Source organism: Theropithecus gelada, chromosome 13 (genome assembly GCF_003255815.1).
Source record: "Theropithecus gelada isolate Dixy chromosome 13, Tgel_1.0, whole genome shotgun sequence".
NCBI classification, from domain to species: Eukaryota; Metazoa; Chordata; class Mammalia; order Primates; family Cercopithecidae; genus Theropithecus; species Theropithecus gelada.
Window position 1 is genome coordinate 62,803,103 of NC_037681.1, and position 17,691 is coordinate 62,820,793.

At 47.3% G+C, this 17,691-nt stretch overlaps 1 protein-coding gene across 2 annotated transcripts in view; it reads right to left on the minus strand.

The window, feature by feature from the left end:
* Positions 1-4,141: 4,141 nt before the first annotated feature.
* Positions 4,142-17,691, minus strand: part of LOC112636926 (cytochrome c oxidase subunit 7A-related protein, mitochondrial) — a 47,857-nt gene continuing 34,307 nt past the window's right edge. Inside the window, exon 3 of one of the 2 annotated variants that reach the window (XM_025405698.1) lies at positions 4,142-4,328. In XM_025405698.1, the coding sequence (XP_025261483.1) occupies positions 4,320-4,328 (9 nt within the window). In that variant the 3' untranslated portion in view covers positions 4,142-4,319. The remainder of the gene's footprint in view (positions 4,329-17,691) is intronic. The other variant, XM_025405695.1, reaches the window with a different exon arrangement.

Sequence of the window (17,691 nt, forward strand, 5' to 3'; positions counted from 1 at the left end):
AAAAAATTTCCTTTTGTTTACAACTGTTAAAAAACCTCAAAATAGTTCTCTTCAAAAGAAGAGATATTCCAAGCAACCCATCTTTTTTCAGTATGTTCTGTACATAGTTATCAGAGCACGCCAGTAAGTATCAGGCATATATATCTGCCTATTAGCAGTGATGATTACACCATCAGATCAGCATGTGCTATACTCCCTGCAAGAAATATACTGACATGAACAGGCAGTTCTTGGAGAAGAAAGAGCATTTCTTTAGGTACCTGGGGAATACAGCTCTCAGTGATCTGCAGGGAGTTTCTTTGAGAACATCAGTCACCTTTGGGGTTGCCGTGTACAATGAGATTTATAATCATGATACTCTTCGGTGGTAGTTTCAAAAGACACTACTAACACGCAGGAAGCGTTCCAGCTATTTAATGCTGGCAACTACTGTTTAATGGTCAGTTAAATCTGTGATAATGGTTGGAAGTGGGTGGGGTTATGAAATTGTAGATGTTTTTAGAAAAACTTGTGAATGAAAATGAATCCAAGTGTTTCATGTGAAGTTGAGCCATTGCTATCATGCATTCCTGTCTCATGGCAGAAGATTTTGAAGATTAAAAAATAAAATAATCAAAATGTTTCCTCTTTCTAAGTGCGTCTTAACTCTTTCTTCATTTATACTGCTAGTTTCCATGACTATCCAGTTATCAGAAGGCAGGACAATTCACAAGACAATATTTATCAGTGGGCTACTGCTGCTGCTGTGGATGAAATCATTCTGGTAGTAGTAAACTCCCATCTCATAATGTTAGAGGAAATTACTTCTGATTTATGTTCCTATTGAATATGGGGATAGCTTTGTTTTCATTTATTTCATGTCAACACTTTCTCTCATGTTTAATATTGGATAATCCTGATGATCTTGGTTACCCGTCCAACGAGGCTGCCTTGCAGTGTTTGTTAGCCTTTGTGAAGTACTTGAACTCAGTAGGCCATGGCATTCTCTGCTTTCTCCCATCTCTCCCATATTGCTTAGTAACGCAGATCTTCTGTATACCACAGTCACAAATTGGCCACTACAAATTTTCCTTTATGAAGAATAGGTTGATAGTATTCCAAACATTCCCCAGTTTTACAATCATAGACATGATGAGGTTTTCATTATTGCCTTACTTGCCCCTGGTTGACTGAATATCCACAGCCACTTACATATACTAACCCACGAGAGGCTATCCTGGGGTAGGAGTTCCATTTTCACTGATTCTGAGACAGAATGGCTGGTGGGCACCAAAACAAACCCACTCAACAATGTGATTTTTCTTTAAAAGTAAGAAAATCCAAAACTTACCTATGGAGAAATGATGAATTAGATTTTGGGCACAGTGAGGTATTGTATCAGTGTAACTTCTAGAAGCTTAAAGCTGGAAATAAAGGACAAAGGACAAGTACATGTTTTTAGGACCAAGAAGGCTGAAGAGCAGATGGGCAGGATATGGACCAAGAAGAGCTGCTTCTGGAGGAACACCTACTGTGGACCCAACATCCCCCAACACCCAGGTGCTCAGGGATACAGGGGAGGTGACTATAGATGAGGAAATGAGTTTGGGAGGTTTAGTAACCAGCCCATGTTTGTTTAGATCATAGCCATGCTGAGACTTTGTGTTCTAGAACTTCAAAATCTGTACTTCCTCCACCACAGTAGGAGAAAGACATTCATTAGACACAGAAGGAAAGGACCAGGGTAGATTCATAGACTTTGGAAAGGAGATAAGGGAGACAGAAGAGAGTCTGTGTCAGTCTCGGTCCTCAGTCTGGGAGGAGGTGAGTCCACAGCACAGCAATGCTGCACATCTGCATCACCATCACTGACGCCCACCCTGCTGGAAAAGTCCCTTTGTCAAAGATGCCCACGACCGGAGTCTCCAGCAGCCACAGAAACAGAATGGTCTGTAGGTATGTTTCCCAAACAAAAAACAGGTGCATCTCCTTGTGAAGGGGCAGCTCCTCTCCTCACAGGGACTCATGTAATGTTAGTCATTTTGTGGTGATTGGTTTACCTTTCCAAAAGAAACTTGAATTTCTGCTCTACCTTCCCTTCATTAATAGATCCTGATAATAGCCGTAAAAGCTTTGATGTAAAGACATTTCCAGCTAGGAGCAGTAGCTGACACCTGTAATCCCAGCACTTTGGGAGGCTGAGGCAGGTGGATCACTGGAGCCCAGGAGTTCAAGACCAGCCTGGGCAACATGGTGAAACCTCGTCTCTACCAAAAATACAAAAAAAAAAAAAAAAAAAATTCCAGGTGTGGTGTGCACCTGTAGTCCCAGTTACTAGGGAGGCTGAGGTGGGAGAATTGCTTGAACCCAGGAGGTGAGGTTGCAGTGAGTGGAGATCGTGCCACTGCACTCCAGCCTGGGCAAGAGAGGAGACACTATCTCAAAAATAAAACATTTCCTAGACAAAGGAAAAGGAAGAACAACAAACAGAAAAGTTTGTCTCCTGGGAACGTCAGCCTGTTTCATTTCTTTATCCACTATCTCTTCATGGGTGATATCCTCAGGAGACCATGGCTTACTGAACTGACCACTTTTTTTTTTTTTTTTTTTTTTTTTTTTGAGAGGGAGTCTCACTCTGTTGCCCAGGCTGGAGCACAATGGCCGGATCTCAGCTCACTGCAAGCTCCGCCTCCCGGGTTTTCGCCATTCTCCTGCCTCAGCCTCCCGAGTAGCTGGGACTACAGGCGCCGCCACCACGACCGGCTAGTTTTTTGTACTTTTTTTAGTAGAGACGGGGTTTCACCGTGTTAGCCAGGATGGTCTCGATCTCCTGACCTCGTGATCCGCCTGTCTCGGCCTCCCAAAGTGCTGGGATTACAGGCTTGAGCCACCGCGCCCGGCCTGAACTGACCACTTTTAAAGAATTTGCCAATCCAAACAGGACCACATTCATTACTAGATGCTGATGTATGCTTTTATTTTTATTTATTTATTTAGAGACAGAGTCTCGCTCTGTTGTCCAGGCTGGAGTGCAATGGCACAATTTTAGCGCATTGCAACCTCTGCCTCCTGGGTTCAAGTAATTCTCCTGCCTCAGCCTCCCAAGTAGCTAGCTGGGATTACGGCTGTGCGCCACCATGCCCAACTAATTTTATTTGTATTTTTAGTAGAGAGAGGGTTTCACTTTATTGGCCAAGCTAGTCTTGAACTCCCAACCTCAGGTGATCCGCCTGCCTCGGCCTCTCAAAGTGCTGGATTACGGGTGTGAGCCACCGCTCCCGGCCTGATGTACGCTCTTAAAGGTCAAACAATGGTTCCCACGCCCTCTCCCCTGTATATCACAAAGCATCAGTATTTAAACATCCACCATGAGCCTTGTTGGATTCTGATTCAAACGAATGGTAGAAAACATTAAGACAGTTGGGGAATTGTGAAGACTAGATATTTCATAAGCAATTATTTTAATTTTTAAAGTGTGATAATAGGCCAGGCGCGGTGGCTCATGCCTGTAATCTCAGCAACTTGGGAGATAGAGGCAGGCAGATCACTTGACATCAGGAGTTCCAGACCAGCCTGGCCAAAATGGTGAAACCTCATCTCTACTAAAAATACAAAAATTAGCTAGACCTCATGGCGCACACCTGTAGTCCCAGCTGCTTGGGAGGCTGAGGCATGAGAATCACTTGAACCTGGGAGGCGGGAGGTTGCAGTGAACTGAGATCACGCCACTGCACATCAGCCTGGGCAACACAGCGAGACTGTGTCTCAAAAAAAAAATAAGTAAAAAAATTTAAAATGTGATAATAGAATGCAGTTTTGTTTTGTTTTGTTTGTATTTTTAGTAGAGACGGGGTTTCACTGTGTTAGTCAGGATGGTCTCGATCTGACCTCGTGATCCGCCCGCCTCAGCCTCCCAAAGTGCTGGGATTACAGGCGTGCGCCACTGCACCTGGCCAGAATGCAGTTTTTCAAAAAGCATCCTTAACTTGAAAATAAACAACTTAACAATTCAGAAATCTGGTAGAAAACCTATAGGGCACCACTTCTGTGTCTCAAAGGACAAAAACATGAAGAAGTAGGCTGAAATAAAAGCAAGGTGCTCAATGATTAAAATATGGTCCAGCCCCATGACTAAATGCTAGTCAATGAAAATAGTTAACACTTCATGTGTTTAACATGTATTAACTCAATCTTTTCAAAATACTAAATTCCATTATCTCCATTTCACAGATGAAGAAACTTGAGGTACAGAGAAGCCGATTGGCTGAGCTATGAGTTGAAGCCAGGTACTCCCACCTCCAGAGTCCGCGCAGCCAGCTGCCATGCTCATCTGCTGTAGGTTATATGCACTGTAAAATAACAATGGTTGTTAGTAAGAATGAAATCGGTTAAACTTCCAATAGAAGAATTTAAGACTGGCAGAAGAGAAGGTGATGATGAGGCTTTGGACTCTGAATCGTGTCAGAGTTGAAGGGGGGCTTATGCACAAATCCTTCCCTGCTATCCCTACAACCATAGCATGGGGCAGAGGAGCCGCCAGGCTGGTTCACTGTGGCACCTGCTGCCAGCAAATGCCTGCTCTTCTTGCCTTCTCTGACCTTGGGCACACAAGTCCTTACTCCCCAATGTTCAATTTAAACCTATTGGTGTGAAGACACCACTACCTTATTTTCCAGGCTTTGGGCAATTTCCATTTCACTGAGCTCAGCGTGGCAGCTTCTCTCCATCATTGGCCAAGTGCTTTTTCCACTTCGTCCTCGTTCCCCATCGCTCACTTGCAAGTGTTGGGAGGTTGGGCCAACTCCATGCTCAGCCATAGAACTTTGATCTTCCGTCTCTTCTCCCTTTTAGCAACATAATCCTGTAGGCCTGAAAATAGATTTTCCTGAGGAGCCATCCACTGACAAATGAATATGGACCACTGCTGATGATGACTATCTCAGTGGGATTCAACAAAATCGATTCCAGAGGCCGACATCGACTCCTGACAGGGTGTCCTTTCATCAGATCTCACTGAAAGCACTGAGAAGAAAGTGAGTGCCCGACGAAAGGGAAAGGGCTTCAGGGAGGAAAAGGAATTTCCTAATATGCAAAGCCTGGTCATCCCATCCCATGCTTGACTGATCACAGTAACCAAGCCCTTGTGCCTCCTAGGAAAGATCACAGGAGACTCCGGAGCCTGCCACTGTCAACAGTGATGCCCGTTTGGCCGACACTGGGTTGGAATGACTTGATAACCTGGTTAGAAGCAGGGAAACCAGAAGCTGGAGCCGTCACCGTAGAGCTCTGTTTCAATTGACAAATGTTAAGTCAGATGCCTTACAGCAGCTCCTCTTCTACGGAATTTAGTCTCTCTGCAAGAAACACGCATTGTGTTGCTACCACCTTCAAAGTGGCAGCCAGTGTGAATCCTGGGGAGTTTGTGTGGAACTGAGGATCTAAGGGAGGCACCCATTCATCAGATATATATATTAAGAACCTGCCTAGGGCAAGGAACTGTGTGGGGCTCAGCAAGGAATCCCAAAATGAGAAAGAGTAGCCCCTGCCCTCACGGAGCATACACTCTAGAGAGGTTGTAAAAACAAACTTTGTGTATTTTAGAACTGGTTTAGAGCAAAGTCACGTTCCCTCAAAATTAGAAAATTGTAACTAGATGCTATAATGTATAATGGAAAATGTACAAAGTAAATTATTCCTAAGGAATCTTGGATTGGTCACCTACTGAAACCATCTACCCATTGCTTAAATTCTAGAATCAACACTCCAAAAGGCTGAATCTCAATATTTAAAAAGTGATGTTGCCACTTGGAATCTTCACAGAAAAACCAAGTGACGTGCAGCCCACACAGTGGAATACTACTTAGCAAGAAAAAGGGCTGTGGACACATGCACACGCGATGGTGCTCACGGGCAGGAGCACCAGTGACAAACAGCACATCTCAAAAGTTTACAAACTGCATCCCATTGATACACCACTCTTGAAATGACAAAACTACAGAGACAGAGAACACACTAGTGACTTCAGGGGACAGGGCTGGAAGGGAGAGGAGGCAACTACAAAGGGGTGGCACAAGGGGATTCCTCTGCGGTAGATGGGTAGGGTGGCCGCCACATGAGTCTATATGTGGGGTCGGATTCCACAGAGTGTACGCCGAACTGCTGGAAACAAGGAAGCCTGTGGTCTGGACTGCTGTGTCCTTCCAATGTCACTTTCCTGGTCTCATTATAGTTACATAAGATGTCACCACTGGGGGAAGCAGAGGGAAGGGTTCATGGGACTCTATTTTTGCAACTTCCTGTCTCAAAAAATTTACATAATGATGTAGAAACTTTACCTTCTTTTTATGCTTTTGAAGGCAATATGGAGAAGAAAATAAGCCCTACTACCACAAAGCCTTTTGAAACTCTCCCTGCACCTGTGCACCTGCAGTGCTCCCCCAACAGGTCAGAGGGGGCAGTGCGGACCGTGGGACCGCGGGGTGCCCACAGGCTTTCTAGCGCCCACTCTGCTATCACAGGTCCCTGCGGGAGAACTCCTAGCACAGTGTGGCCATGAGGGAAGCCTAGGCAAGGGAGGGTCAGTCTGGGGTATGACTGTGAAGCTCAGCGTCTGGGACCACAGGGATAAGAGACGACCGGGGAGCACTAAGAATTCATCTTCTGGTCTGCCCCTCTGATGATGGTTGGTTGATCCATAACGCTGCTCCCCATGCTCCTGGCACGCGTGCAAGGCGGAGACAGCCTTTCCGTGTTTCTCCCCAGACCGCGGGGGCCACAGCACCCCTTCTCCCTCCTTGTTTTGCTTCTGGTTGATGTATCGTTGGTCCTCACTCCTCCTCAGATGCCCTCTCCTGAAGCCATCCAGCCTCCGCCTTTCCTCAGGTGTCTGGGCTGAATCAGCTTCCCTTATTCAGAATTAATCAAATGGAAAGGAAGAGCAGAATTTCACTTTCTTCAGCAGAGCCCTCTCAAGACTGCTCCCGAACTGAGATGAGGTGACCAGGCTTTCTCCGAGAGCGACAGGTCCTGGCTCTGTCGGCAAGATCTGTGTTAATGTGGCCTGCCCTGTGCTGCCCGTGAACATCTCCTCACCAGAATCACTAGCAGAGATGTTTGCCAGGCTTGGACATTTCCATAGAGAAGATGATTAACTCTGAGCGGAGCCAAGAATCCCCCAGACAGGACTCAGCCCTCCCCAAGACCCTGGAGCCTTGGTGTGATCCAACTCCATCCCCACCTGGCAGGCAGCCTGTCGGAGGGCCAGTGAGGAATCTGACAGCAGGGCTCTAACCTCTGGCTACGGTGGAGAAGGCCTCAGGAAACAGTTTTCACTCACGGGGAAGAATTATTGCCTCCCATGAAAGCATTTTCCAGTGAGTGGAGGTGAGTTTAGGTGCTATCTGTGCAGAAGAGGCACCATCTCCTAGGTCTAGAAAGGAAAAAGAGAAGATGAAGGCCTTGCCCACATCCAATCCAAAGGGAAGAGACATCCTGGCGAGCTCTGCACATAAGAGAACGAGAGATTAGCTGTCCCCGCATCAGAGCGCCTTTAAGGCCGTCCCCTCTGAGCACTGGCTGGAGCCTGCATCACAATCACCGGTGTTTGCACTGGAAGCCATGGGCAACGCGACAGATTGTGAGGAAAGCCTGCAGATGGCTCCGTTAATAAAGCTGCCGTTCACCACGCCAAAGCTGAAGTGGTTTCCATGGGAAACTCTCACATTAAAATAGAAGGAAGTTTTTTTTAATCAAATTTTAGTAGTTAATTACATTTTTTTATTAAACATTATCAAGTTTAAACACAAAGATTTGCCAGGGAGGGCACTCAGGAAAGCACAGACGCGGCCGTTGGCACCGCCAGGAGCTGAGGGGTTTCTCGGGCACGGGATCCCCCAGCGGCTCTTGCTCCTCCATGTCCTGATTTAACGCTAGGGTCCGTTCCACACCACTCACTCAAAGTGTGAGGGACACACACCAGTGGTGAACCCAGAGGGCTGCGGGGCAGCCTCCAAGGCCACAGGCCTCTCCAGAGCCGGCGCAGTGGCTTCAGCTCCAGGCGTGTGAGCGACACTGGCCGTCATCCTCGTCCTTGAAACCACCTCCTCTCCTGCCACCATTCCTCCTGGTTTCTTTCTTCCCTCCTCCCTTCCTCCCTCCCTTTATCCCTCCCTCCTTCCTTGCTTTCCTCCTTTCTTATTTTTAACACTTTTAAAATTTATTACTTCCAATAAAGTGCAAAATCTCAGTGCATCGTGCACACGTATACACCCACACAGCCACCCCTGGAGGAAGACCTGGGATGCTGCCAGCACTCAGAAGTCGGCCTGGGACCTGCTCCTGTCAGGGACTCCCACAGGGCGGCCTCGATTCTGACCTCCTGTCACCACGGAAGACTTTGGTTCGGTTTTGGCTTTTACACGAACAGAACGCGAAGTGTGCTCTCTGTCGTGTCCGCCTTCCTCTGTTCACACACTCCATGAGCCTCGCTGCTCTCTTCCTCTCCACCCACCTTGTTCAGTCTTGGTTATCCCCCCTTCTATTTCCTCACTCCCACACAACCCTCTGAACAATGTCGCAGACACCCCTGGTTTCCACAGCCACTTGTATATTCGGTCTCGAGTTTTAACTCCAGTCCAGATCCCTCACCTTCTCCCCCAGACCGAATGCCTATGGGATTCCTCACCTAGAGGACCCGCAGGCAACCCACGTTCTCCACAGAAACATGCCTGCTTGTCTACCCCTAGGTTCTGTACTCCCCTCCCCACTCACCCAGAAGCCAAGCTGCACCATCCTGGGGGTACCCCAGAGGCCTCCTCCCCTCTACTGGGATGGGCAGTTGTCACGCTGGGTTCACTCTGCCTTCCTCGCACCCTTGGGATCCATTCCTTCCTCTCGTGTCCTCGGCCCCCATCAGCTCTCGTAACAACTCTTAATTATCAATTGTTGTGAGTCTTTTTCCTCTCCATTAGGTTCAAAAGCACCAAACCAACACAAAAACATCCCTGCTGGATCGGGTGGTTAGCCCCGACACACTCCTGCTCACCAGTCAGAGTCCGGCTCTCAGGCCCAGCCCCAGGAAGGTGCTCCGGAAGGCCTAAGCCTCTTACTCTCATCCTGGATCCTGCCTTTCCTCTCTTCTCCCCGACCCCCAGGCGCACCCGAGATGCCCTCACACCTCAGTGCGCGCCTTCCCCATGTCCTCTGGTGGAAACCACCTACTCACGTGAGGTGCACGTTCAACAGCGCCCCGGCGGGAGCTTCCCTGCCACTCCTCTCGCCTTCCCAGGGCCTGGCCCTGCACTGGGCCACTCTGCTGCCCTCTGACTGCTCATCATTCTGCAAGCACAGGAGGCCAGGAGCAGTGTCGCCTTTCTCCGTGTCTCCACTGCTCAGCACACTGCAGAAGGAATGATTTGTGCTTCAGGGGCTACTGATGGCAAAGGTGGGACAAGTGGTTGGCACCTCTGACCTCTGTTCAGACCTAGAGCCAAAGAAAGCGAGCTCACCTCTGGCATCCTGGGTTTGAAGGGCCTGAAGTACCCCACCCTGCAGAATCCCGCACTGGCTTAGAGATTCTGTCTTGGTTATAACGTGTCACATCCATAATCAATGGAGAAAACAGAAAAAATATGCTGGATGACAAGTTATGGGTGAGTCCTGCAGGGGGACACAGTGGTTGATTTCAGTCCTTCCTCAGCCCCTCCTGCTGTGGCCACTAGACAGGAGCATGGAATGCTGGCTCTCAGGAGACTGAGGCTGCAGACAGGCCCTGATGAGGACTCAGATCTACCCCTTGGCAGGAGCAAGGCCACCCACACCCAAGGCATAAAGACTCAGAATAAGCTAGGTCATGACGTCGCAGGGGCAGCACACCTCCCTCCCAACCTGCCCAAGTCCCACCTGGGCAGACCATGCCTCACTTGGCACCCCAAGGCCTGCCCAAGCTTGCCTGGGCTGGGGGGCCTACCTTAAACACTCCTTAACTTCCTCTCCCACAGCCATGAGATTGCTTTTTGCAAGTCACATGGTTCAATCTAGCCAGCAGTGCTCCCCAAGCCTTCCTGATGCAGTGGGCACCCACATCCTTCGGCTCGAGGAACAGGTCCTGACTCAGAGTGATGGGTGGGGGGACACAAAGTTATAAAACCAACTTTCCAAATGACCATTTGATCAAGAGGACTTAGTTCCAGAGAGGGCAAGGGAACAGCCACCAAGTATAAACAAAGGCTGCTCTGTGTAACTCAACTTTAATTAGAATGACAACTAATTGAAAGTAATTTAATGCTAGTTCATGAACGGTTAATGAAATTCATGTTTTGGAGATGCTGAATGCAACACAGATTTGGCCAGAAACACAAATCTAACCTTTATTCACTTTAATTATTTGGTCAGAACCATTTCCTGGCAGCAAATCTAGTCTCTGGATGGCTCTAATCAAACACCACTGAACTTTGAAGACATCAACTCATTCAGCTGCAATTCAATTTTCAAATTAATCTGCCGCATAACGTAGAGGCTTTGTGGCCTAAGCAGGGGGCATGCAGGAGGGGAAGATGGGCTTAGAGCCTCCCAGGTATGAACTGATTCTGGAGCATCTGACCTTCCCCACCCTCTCTAGTGGTGAGGCACTTCCGGAACTGGTGCCAGGCCTTCCGACGAGAGGCTGAGCTGAGCAACCACGCCGCCTCCATGCTTGAGCTCAGGGCTGCACACTCACAACTGAAGCCTAAGCCTGGTACAGCTGGAATCCTGGACCAGGAGAGCCTGCCTCTTCCACCCTAGCCTAGCTGCCCTTCCCTGCTCTCCCCCTCTCCCTAGGAGAGCTGAGATGAGGGACTTGAGCTCTCTGCCTGGCAAGATGCCCTCAGAAACCACCCCAATTTGTGTACCCACTTACTTCCTTGGCCCTTCAGGCAGGCACCAGGTACAGCCCACACAGCCTCAGCCTCTCCTTCCCTGCCTTGGAAAACCCAGGTCCCTAACTCCGTCTGCTTTACTGTACAGCCCTTCCAAGGCTTCTTCCTAAAACCTTCTCTACCAACTGGGAGGCAACACCACCATTTCTCACAGCCTGGGGCAGCTTGGAATGTGATATTTGGAGTCAGCAAAGATTCCAATCTGGTTAGTACATGTTAGGCATCGTAGAGACCTGTGCTTTGGCCCTGAGGTACAGCCATGTGACCATGACTAATCTATGTCATAGATGAAGTTGGAACAAGAGAAGGCAGGATGTCCCAGGAGGGCTGTGTCAGAACTCAAGGAAAAAAATACGACCTAAAGAATGCTCTTCCTGACCATTCACCAGGCCCCGTTTCGGGTTTTGCAGCAGACCCCCCCGGGAAGTCAGCTCCAGCAGCCTTGGGACCCTGAGCAGGCAGCACCTGGGTCCCCACCTGCCCATCCCAACACATCCTGCAGCAGCGCCACACCCGGGCACCGTGGAGCCCCAGAGGTCAGGAGGCCTGATTCCAGCTTATGCAAGTGACAGTGGCTGATGGCAGAGGAGACTGCCAGTGATTGTCCCACGCCCCTCCTACCTCTGGAGGTGCTGAACCACCTTCACTGCTCTTTTTCACGTCATGAGAGCGAGAGTCAGCTGCTGCTGCCCTCCAGGCTACAGGGCCTGACCTGCTACCACCAAGGGATGACATGGGTTCCCAGAACAGCAGCCACAGCCAGGCTTCCCTCCACCACACACACCCGGGCAGCCTCCTCTAAAGCCACCAAACCCCGCCAGTCACACAGAGCTCCCAGATCAGAACCGGTGAAGGATAACTGCAGAATTCCTCAATAACAAGGTCATCTGCTAGCCACGTGGTCTATCAACCCTAAGAAGTGGAGAGACACCCTGAACATGACCCTAAGCATGATTCATCTCTGAGGATCCAGCACCGAATAGTGTGTGCTTCTGCACACTAATTAAATGTCCAGAATAACAGAGAATTAATGCGACTCCTTGAAGACGGTGGGTTAGGGAGTCCTTGAGGAGCCAAAGATACCGGCCAATGAACCCAACAAGAGGAGCGCTAAGGACGGAGCACCGCTTCTCAGCCAACCCGACATAGGCAGTTTGTGGTACTAAATAGTGACCCAACTTAGGAGGTGTGGAGTTAAAATGTCAAATGGATGTATTAAATCACTGGGACCAGCCAGTATCAGAATTTCTCAGCAACCGATTTTTATAGCCCCAGGTATAACCTCTAGCTATTGAAGACGAATGCGACAGAAAGTGAGAAGTTTACAAAGCTTTTGACTATGAGGAAAATCAGAAGGAAGATGTGGGGATGAACAGACCTCAGAGTCAGACAAGCAGGGGAGCCTGCCCAAGGCCACACACATGAAGGGAAGAAAAAAGCTGATAAATAAACCAAAGCTGGCCAGTGTTATCAAAGCCACAGCAACCTTCACCTCACCCAGCAGCTTCACAGCAAAGTCACCCTGGATGAAGGGGCCGAGGAGGAGAGGGAAAGCTAGTCAGACCCCAAAAGGGAACCTGGCTGACAGAGCAAAGCGAGGGATAAGTAGGCACTGCTTCACAAGGACAAGTGTAAAGTAGCCAGGTTCAACCCTTCTTACCCTTGTGTACCTAAAAAAAATTTACATCGATGCATATCTAAGCTTAATACCTAACATTCTTCATCTTAAATTTAAGAAGTTGCAAAAAGTATGGTTTCTATTGTTAAAAATATTAGCTAAATTATTAAATCACTTCTAAAGGTATCCAATGGGATGTAAATTCCACTCAGTTGGGACACCCACCTTCATCTCGTTAAAAATACACATCTATACAACAGTCAGATACCTCTGCTTCTACGCGTATTTCCATTCCACTCCCATACCCACAACGTTACCCCTAAAATTTACCCTCATACAGCTTTAGGAATGAAAGTCTCCTTTTGCTCATGCATAATTCTCTGTAACACTCTAAAATTGAAATTTGTTTAAATTTCCTGTGACCATAAACTCTAAGTGTTAGAAATATTTTTATTCTAGATTGAATTATTACAATTACTGTTAGTACATATTTGACCAAAACAAAGTATGAGAAAATGTGTCTTAGAATGCACTGCAGGCCCGGCGCGGTGGCTCACACCTGTAATCCCAGCACTTTGGGAGGCCGAGGTGGGCGGATCACGAGGTCAGGAGATGGAGACCATCCCGGCTAAGGTGGTAAAACCCTATCTCTACTAAAAATACAAAAACTTAGCCGCGTGGTGGCGGACACCCGTAGTCCCAGCTACTCGGGAGGCTGAGGCAGGAGAATGGCCTGAACCCAGGAGGCGAAGCTTGCAGTGAGCCAAGATTGCGCCACTGCACTCCAGCCTGGGCGACAGAGCAAGGCTCCGTCTCAAAACAAAAAGAATGCGTCACAATTAGAGGGAGCGAGCTGGTTCAGATTTAAATGGATAAATCTTGCTTACTATTAAAATAAGATAATTTCAACAGAAATTCCATTCCCATTTTTATTTTTACAGATATAAGCACTCAAAAACCTTGTTTTCATAAACAGAAGGGAATGAAGTTTCTCCTGAGTTATAACTGAAAGTCATGTGGTGATCTATTATCAAAATTATTTTTAGGTCGGGCATGGTGGCTCACACTTGTAGTCCTAGCAGTTTGGGAGGCTGAGGCAGGCAGATCACCTGAGGTCAGGAGTTCGAGACCAGCCTGACCAACATGGAGAAACCCTGTCTCTACTAAAAATACAAAAATTAAACAGGTATAGTGGCACACACCTGTAATCCCAGCTACTCGGGAGGCTGAAGCAGGAGAATCGCTTGAACCTGGGAGGCGGAGGTTGCAGGGAGGCGGAGGTTGCAGTGAGATGAGAACGCACCACTGCACTTCAGCCTGGGTGACAAAAGCGAAGCTCTGTCTCAAAACGAAAACAAAAACAAAAACGAAATTATTTGTAATGATCAAATGACAACTTAGTTGGCTCCTCCTTCAGTTTTGTTAAAAACCTCTAAATTGCGGGAAAAAAAATTGTCAGTCATTAGAGTCACACACTTCCTCAATGTTACCAATATTTGCACTTATTCCCACGTTGCCCCAGGGATGGTTTTCACTCTCCAGGGCAACACCCCTTGGTGGGACAAGAATGGCTGAGGGTCTGCCTTCCTTTCAGAGTGAAAGATCATCATACAGGACCCCCTTAAGCCAGGTGTGCTCTGCAGCAGCTGAATTTTAGGAGGTGTAATAGAGGATGACTTAAAATAATTCCCTTAAACTATCCTTGTGTGGGTACCCCAGGAAGTCTTCATACCCCCAGGGTCATGTGAACCCAGAGCACTGTTGTGAAGAGTAGGACTGCATTTACTCAGCCTCGCGGCCTAACTGCATGGCCTGGAGGAGGTGAGTAGAGGGAAGACCCTGCATTAACAGCATCTCATCTAGACAGCACTGAGAAGAGACGAGCTGGTGAGAGGGAGGAGGCTCTTCCTCTGAGTAAACAAACCAACCTGGCAACGATTCAGGGTAATGTGCTTAGAAGGCATAATCCTAACTCTGAGAATACAGCGAAAGGTTCTGCACTGTCAATTAACATCCAAGAATAGGACAGCCCAGACTTCTTGCCTGCATCTGCCCCCACAGCCTGGCACCAAACAGCTGACTGGCCCAGTGGGGGACACCTCACCCAAATGGGACAATAACATTCTCTCTCTCCTGGAATTTAGGGCATGTTGCCAGCAGCTGGACAACCATTTCCTTCCAAATCCAGTGAGAAATAGAGAAAGCTGGTCTGCAGAAACAGAATTAAACAGCTGCATAATCAAGAGAGTGACAGAAAGGACAGCTGCCTTGGACCCAAAGGCAGTCCTTGTGAGGCCCAGCTTCACTCAGGTTCTGAAAAATCTCCCTTTCTGTATCAGCTGGATTTAATGAACTTCTGGAACTTGCAATCAGAAGAGGTTTGGCTCAGACAGGAGTCACTAGAGACTATCCCTGAGGAAGTCAGCCCAATAGACCAATACATTCAGCATTATCAGTAAGTACTCTGGGCCAGGCAAGTGGCTCACATCTGTAATCCCAACACTTTGGGAGGCTAGGGCAGGAGGACTGCTTGAGGCCAGGAGTTCAAGACCAGCCTGGGCAACACAGCAACAAGACCTCGTCTCTACCAAAAGCATGTTGCAGCAGCGCCTACAGACCCACTACGTAGGAGGGTGAGGTGGATCACTTGAGCCCAGGGAGTCAAGACTACAGTGAGCCAATACCGAGCCACTGCACTCCAGTCTGGGCGACAGAGTGAGACCCTGTCTCAAAAAAAGAAAAATGAAATTACCTTTTTATTATAATGAGTGATGCTGAGTATCTTTTTTTAAAAAATGTTTTATTCTTTTTAAAGGTAAGTTGTATTTCCTTTTTTTATGAGCTATCTATTCATGTACTTTGCCCATTTATCTCTAGAATACCTTTTTTTTAAAATTCTTTAGAGACTGGCTCTTGCCCTGTCACCCAGGCTGAAATGCAGGGGCACAATCTCAGCTCACTGCAGCCTTGACCTCCTGGGCTCAGGCGATTCTCCTGCCTCAGCCCTTTTTGTATTTTTGTAGAGACGTTTCATCATGTTGCCCAGGCTGGTCTTGAACTCCTGAGCTGAAGTGGTCTGCCACCTCAGGCTCCCAGCATGCTGGGATTATAGGTGTGAGTCATGGCGCCCGGCCTAGTAAGGCAATTTAAACCACAAAGAAATGTTATCACTTAGAGGATTGGCAAAGATCAAAAAGTTTGGTAATATTTTATGTAGACAAAGGTGAAGAGAAACAGGCACTCTCAACACTGCTAGATAGGAATGTCAACCAGCACCATATTTTTTTAGTAATTAGCACTATTGAAATTGGAAAACGCACATCCCCCTCACCCACTAAATCTCACGTCTAAAAATGGTCCTAGAAATATAGCCAACATTGTGTTAAATGACAGCTAAAGATGATGCATTCAAGTCAGATTTATAAAAGCAAAAAATGTGGAACTGCATACCCTTCAAAAAGAGACTAAACTATGGTACATTCATAAAATAAAATCCAATGTAGAAAAATGAAACAGAACAATCTCTAAGCTACAAGTGAGATTTGGAAGGTATACGAACTACCATTTAGGCAAAAATAAAACAGGCGAAGAAAATGCGTCGCCGGGCATGGTAGCTCACACCTGTCATCCCAACACTTCGGGACACCAAGGCAGGTGGATCATCTGAGGTCAGGAGTTCAAGACCAGCCTGACCAACCCAGAGAAACCCCGTCTCTACTAAAAATACAAAATTAGCCGGTTGTGGTGGCGCATGCCAGTAATCCCAGCTACTCGGGAGGCTGAGGCAGAAGAATTGCTTGAACCCAGGAAGCAGAGGTTGTGTTGAGCTGAGATGATGCCATTACACTCCAGCCTGGCAACAAGAGCAAAACTCCATCTCAAAAAAAAGAAAGAAAAAGCGTGTATATATATTCATAGAATATACCTGATAATAAACAGAGGAAACTGAGGTAAGGAAAACACAAGGTCAGCATGGAAGCCATCTTGTCTGTCACAAAGTAGGGAGGTGATCAAAGACTAATAGATGCTCACAGAACACAGAAGCCACATTTCAGCATCGAAATGAATAATGGCAGAGATGCTTATTATACATCAAATTAGGAAATTCAGTCAAATTTCTTTAAAGGCTCATCTTCACAGAAGAAATATCAAAAATGTAGAAGGAATGACAACAGAAAAAATCACTTTACAACCACCTTAGTAATAATTCAGTCAAGAATGACCAGTGAACACAGAATGCAAACTGCTGAGGAGACGATATTCCCAGTCTCAAATATCACCCCTCAGGCTACTTATTAATTGCAAAGGGGAAAGGGTATCAGCTTGACAAGGGAGAAATCTGGCAGACACAACTTCAAATCACCAATAATGGGACAAGCTGGTATCAAGTACCACCTGACATAATGAGGACACCGTATCACCTATAAAGAACTCCTGACAAAAATGTTTAACCTGAAACCACAATGAGACAATCCGACAAATCCAAGTTGAGGAATGTCCTACAAAACAACTGACCTGGACTCTTCAAATAGGTCACTATTAGGAAGGGTACTGGGGACTGACTATTCTGGATAAAGAGAGACTGAAGAGTCACAACATGCCAGGCGCGGTGGCCCACGCCTGTAATCCCTGCACTTTGGGAGGCTGAGGCGGGAGGATCACAAGGTCAGAAGATCAAGACCATCCTGGCCAACATGGTGAAACCCCATCTCTACTAAAAATACAAACAATCAGCGGGACATGGTGGTGTGCACCTGTAGTCCTAGTTACTTGGGAGGCTGACTCAAGAAAATCGCTTGAACGCGGGAGGCAGAGATTGCAGTGAGCCGAGGTCATGCCACTGCTCTCCAGCCTGGAGACAGAGTGAGACTCCATCTCAAACAAACAAAAAAAGTCACAATAACTAAATGCAATGTATGATCCTTGGCTGGATCCTGGACCCAAAACAAAAACAAAAATGAACTGCATCTGCTGGTGAGAATGTTAAATGGTACAACTGAGTTGGAAACAGTCTGGCAGTTCCTCAAAATGTTAAACAGAGTTATCATATGACGCAGGAATTCCACTCCTAGGTAGATACCCAGGAGAAATGAAAACGTATGTCCATGTAAAAATTTGTTCACTATTGCTCACAGCAGCATTATTCATAACATCCCCAAAGTGGAAAGAACTCAAATG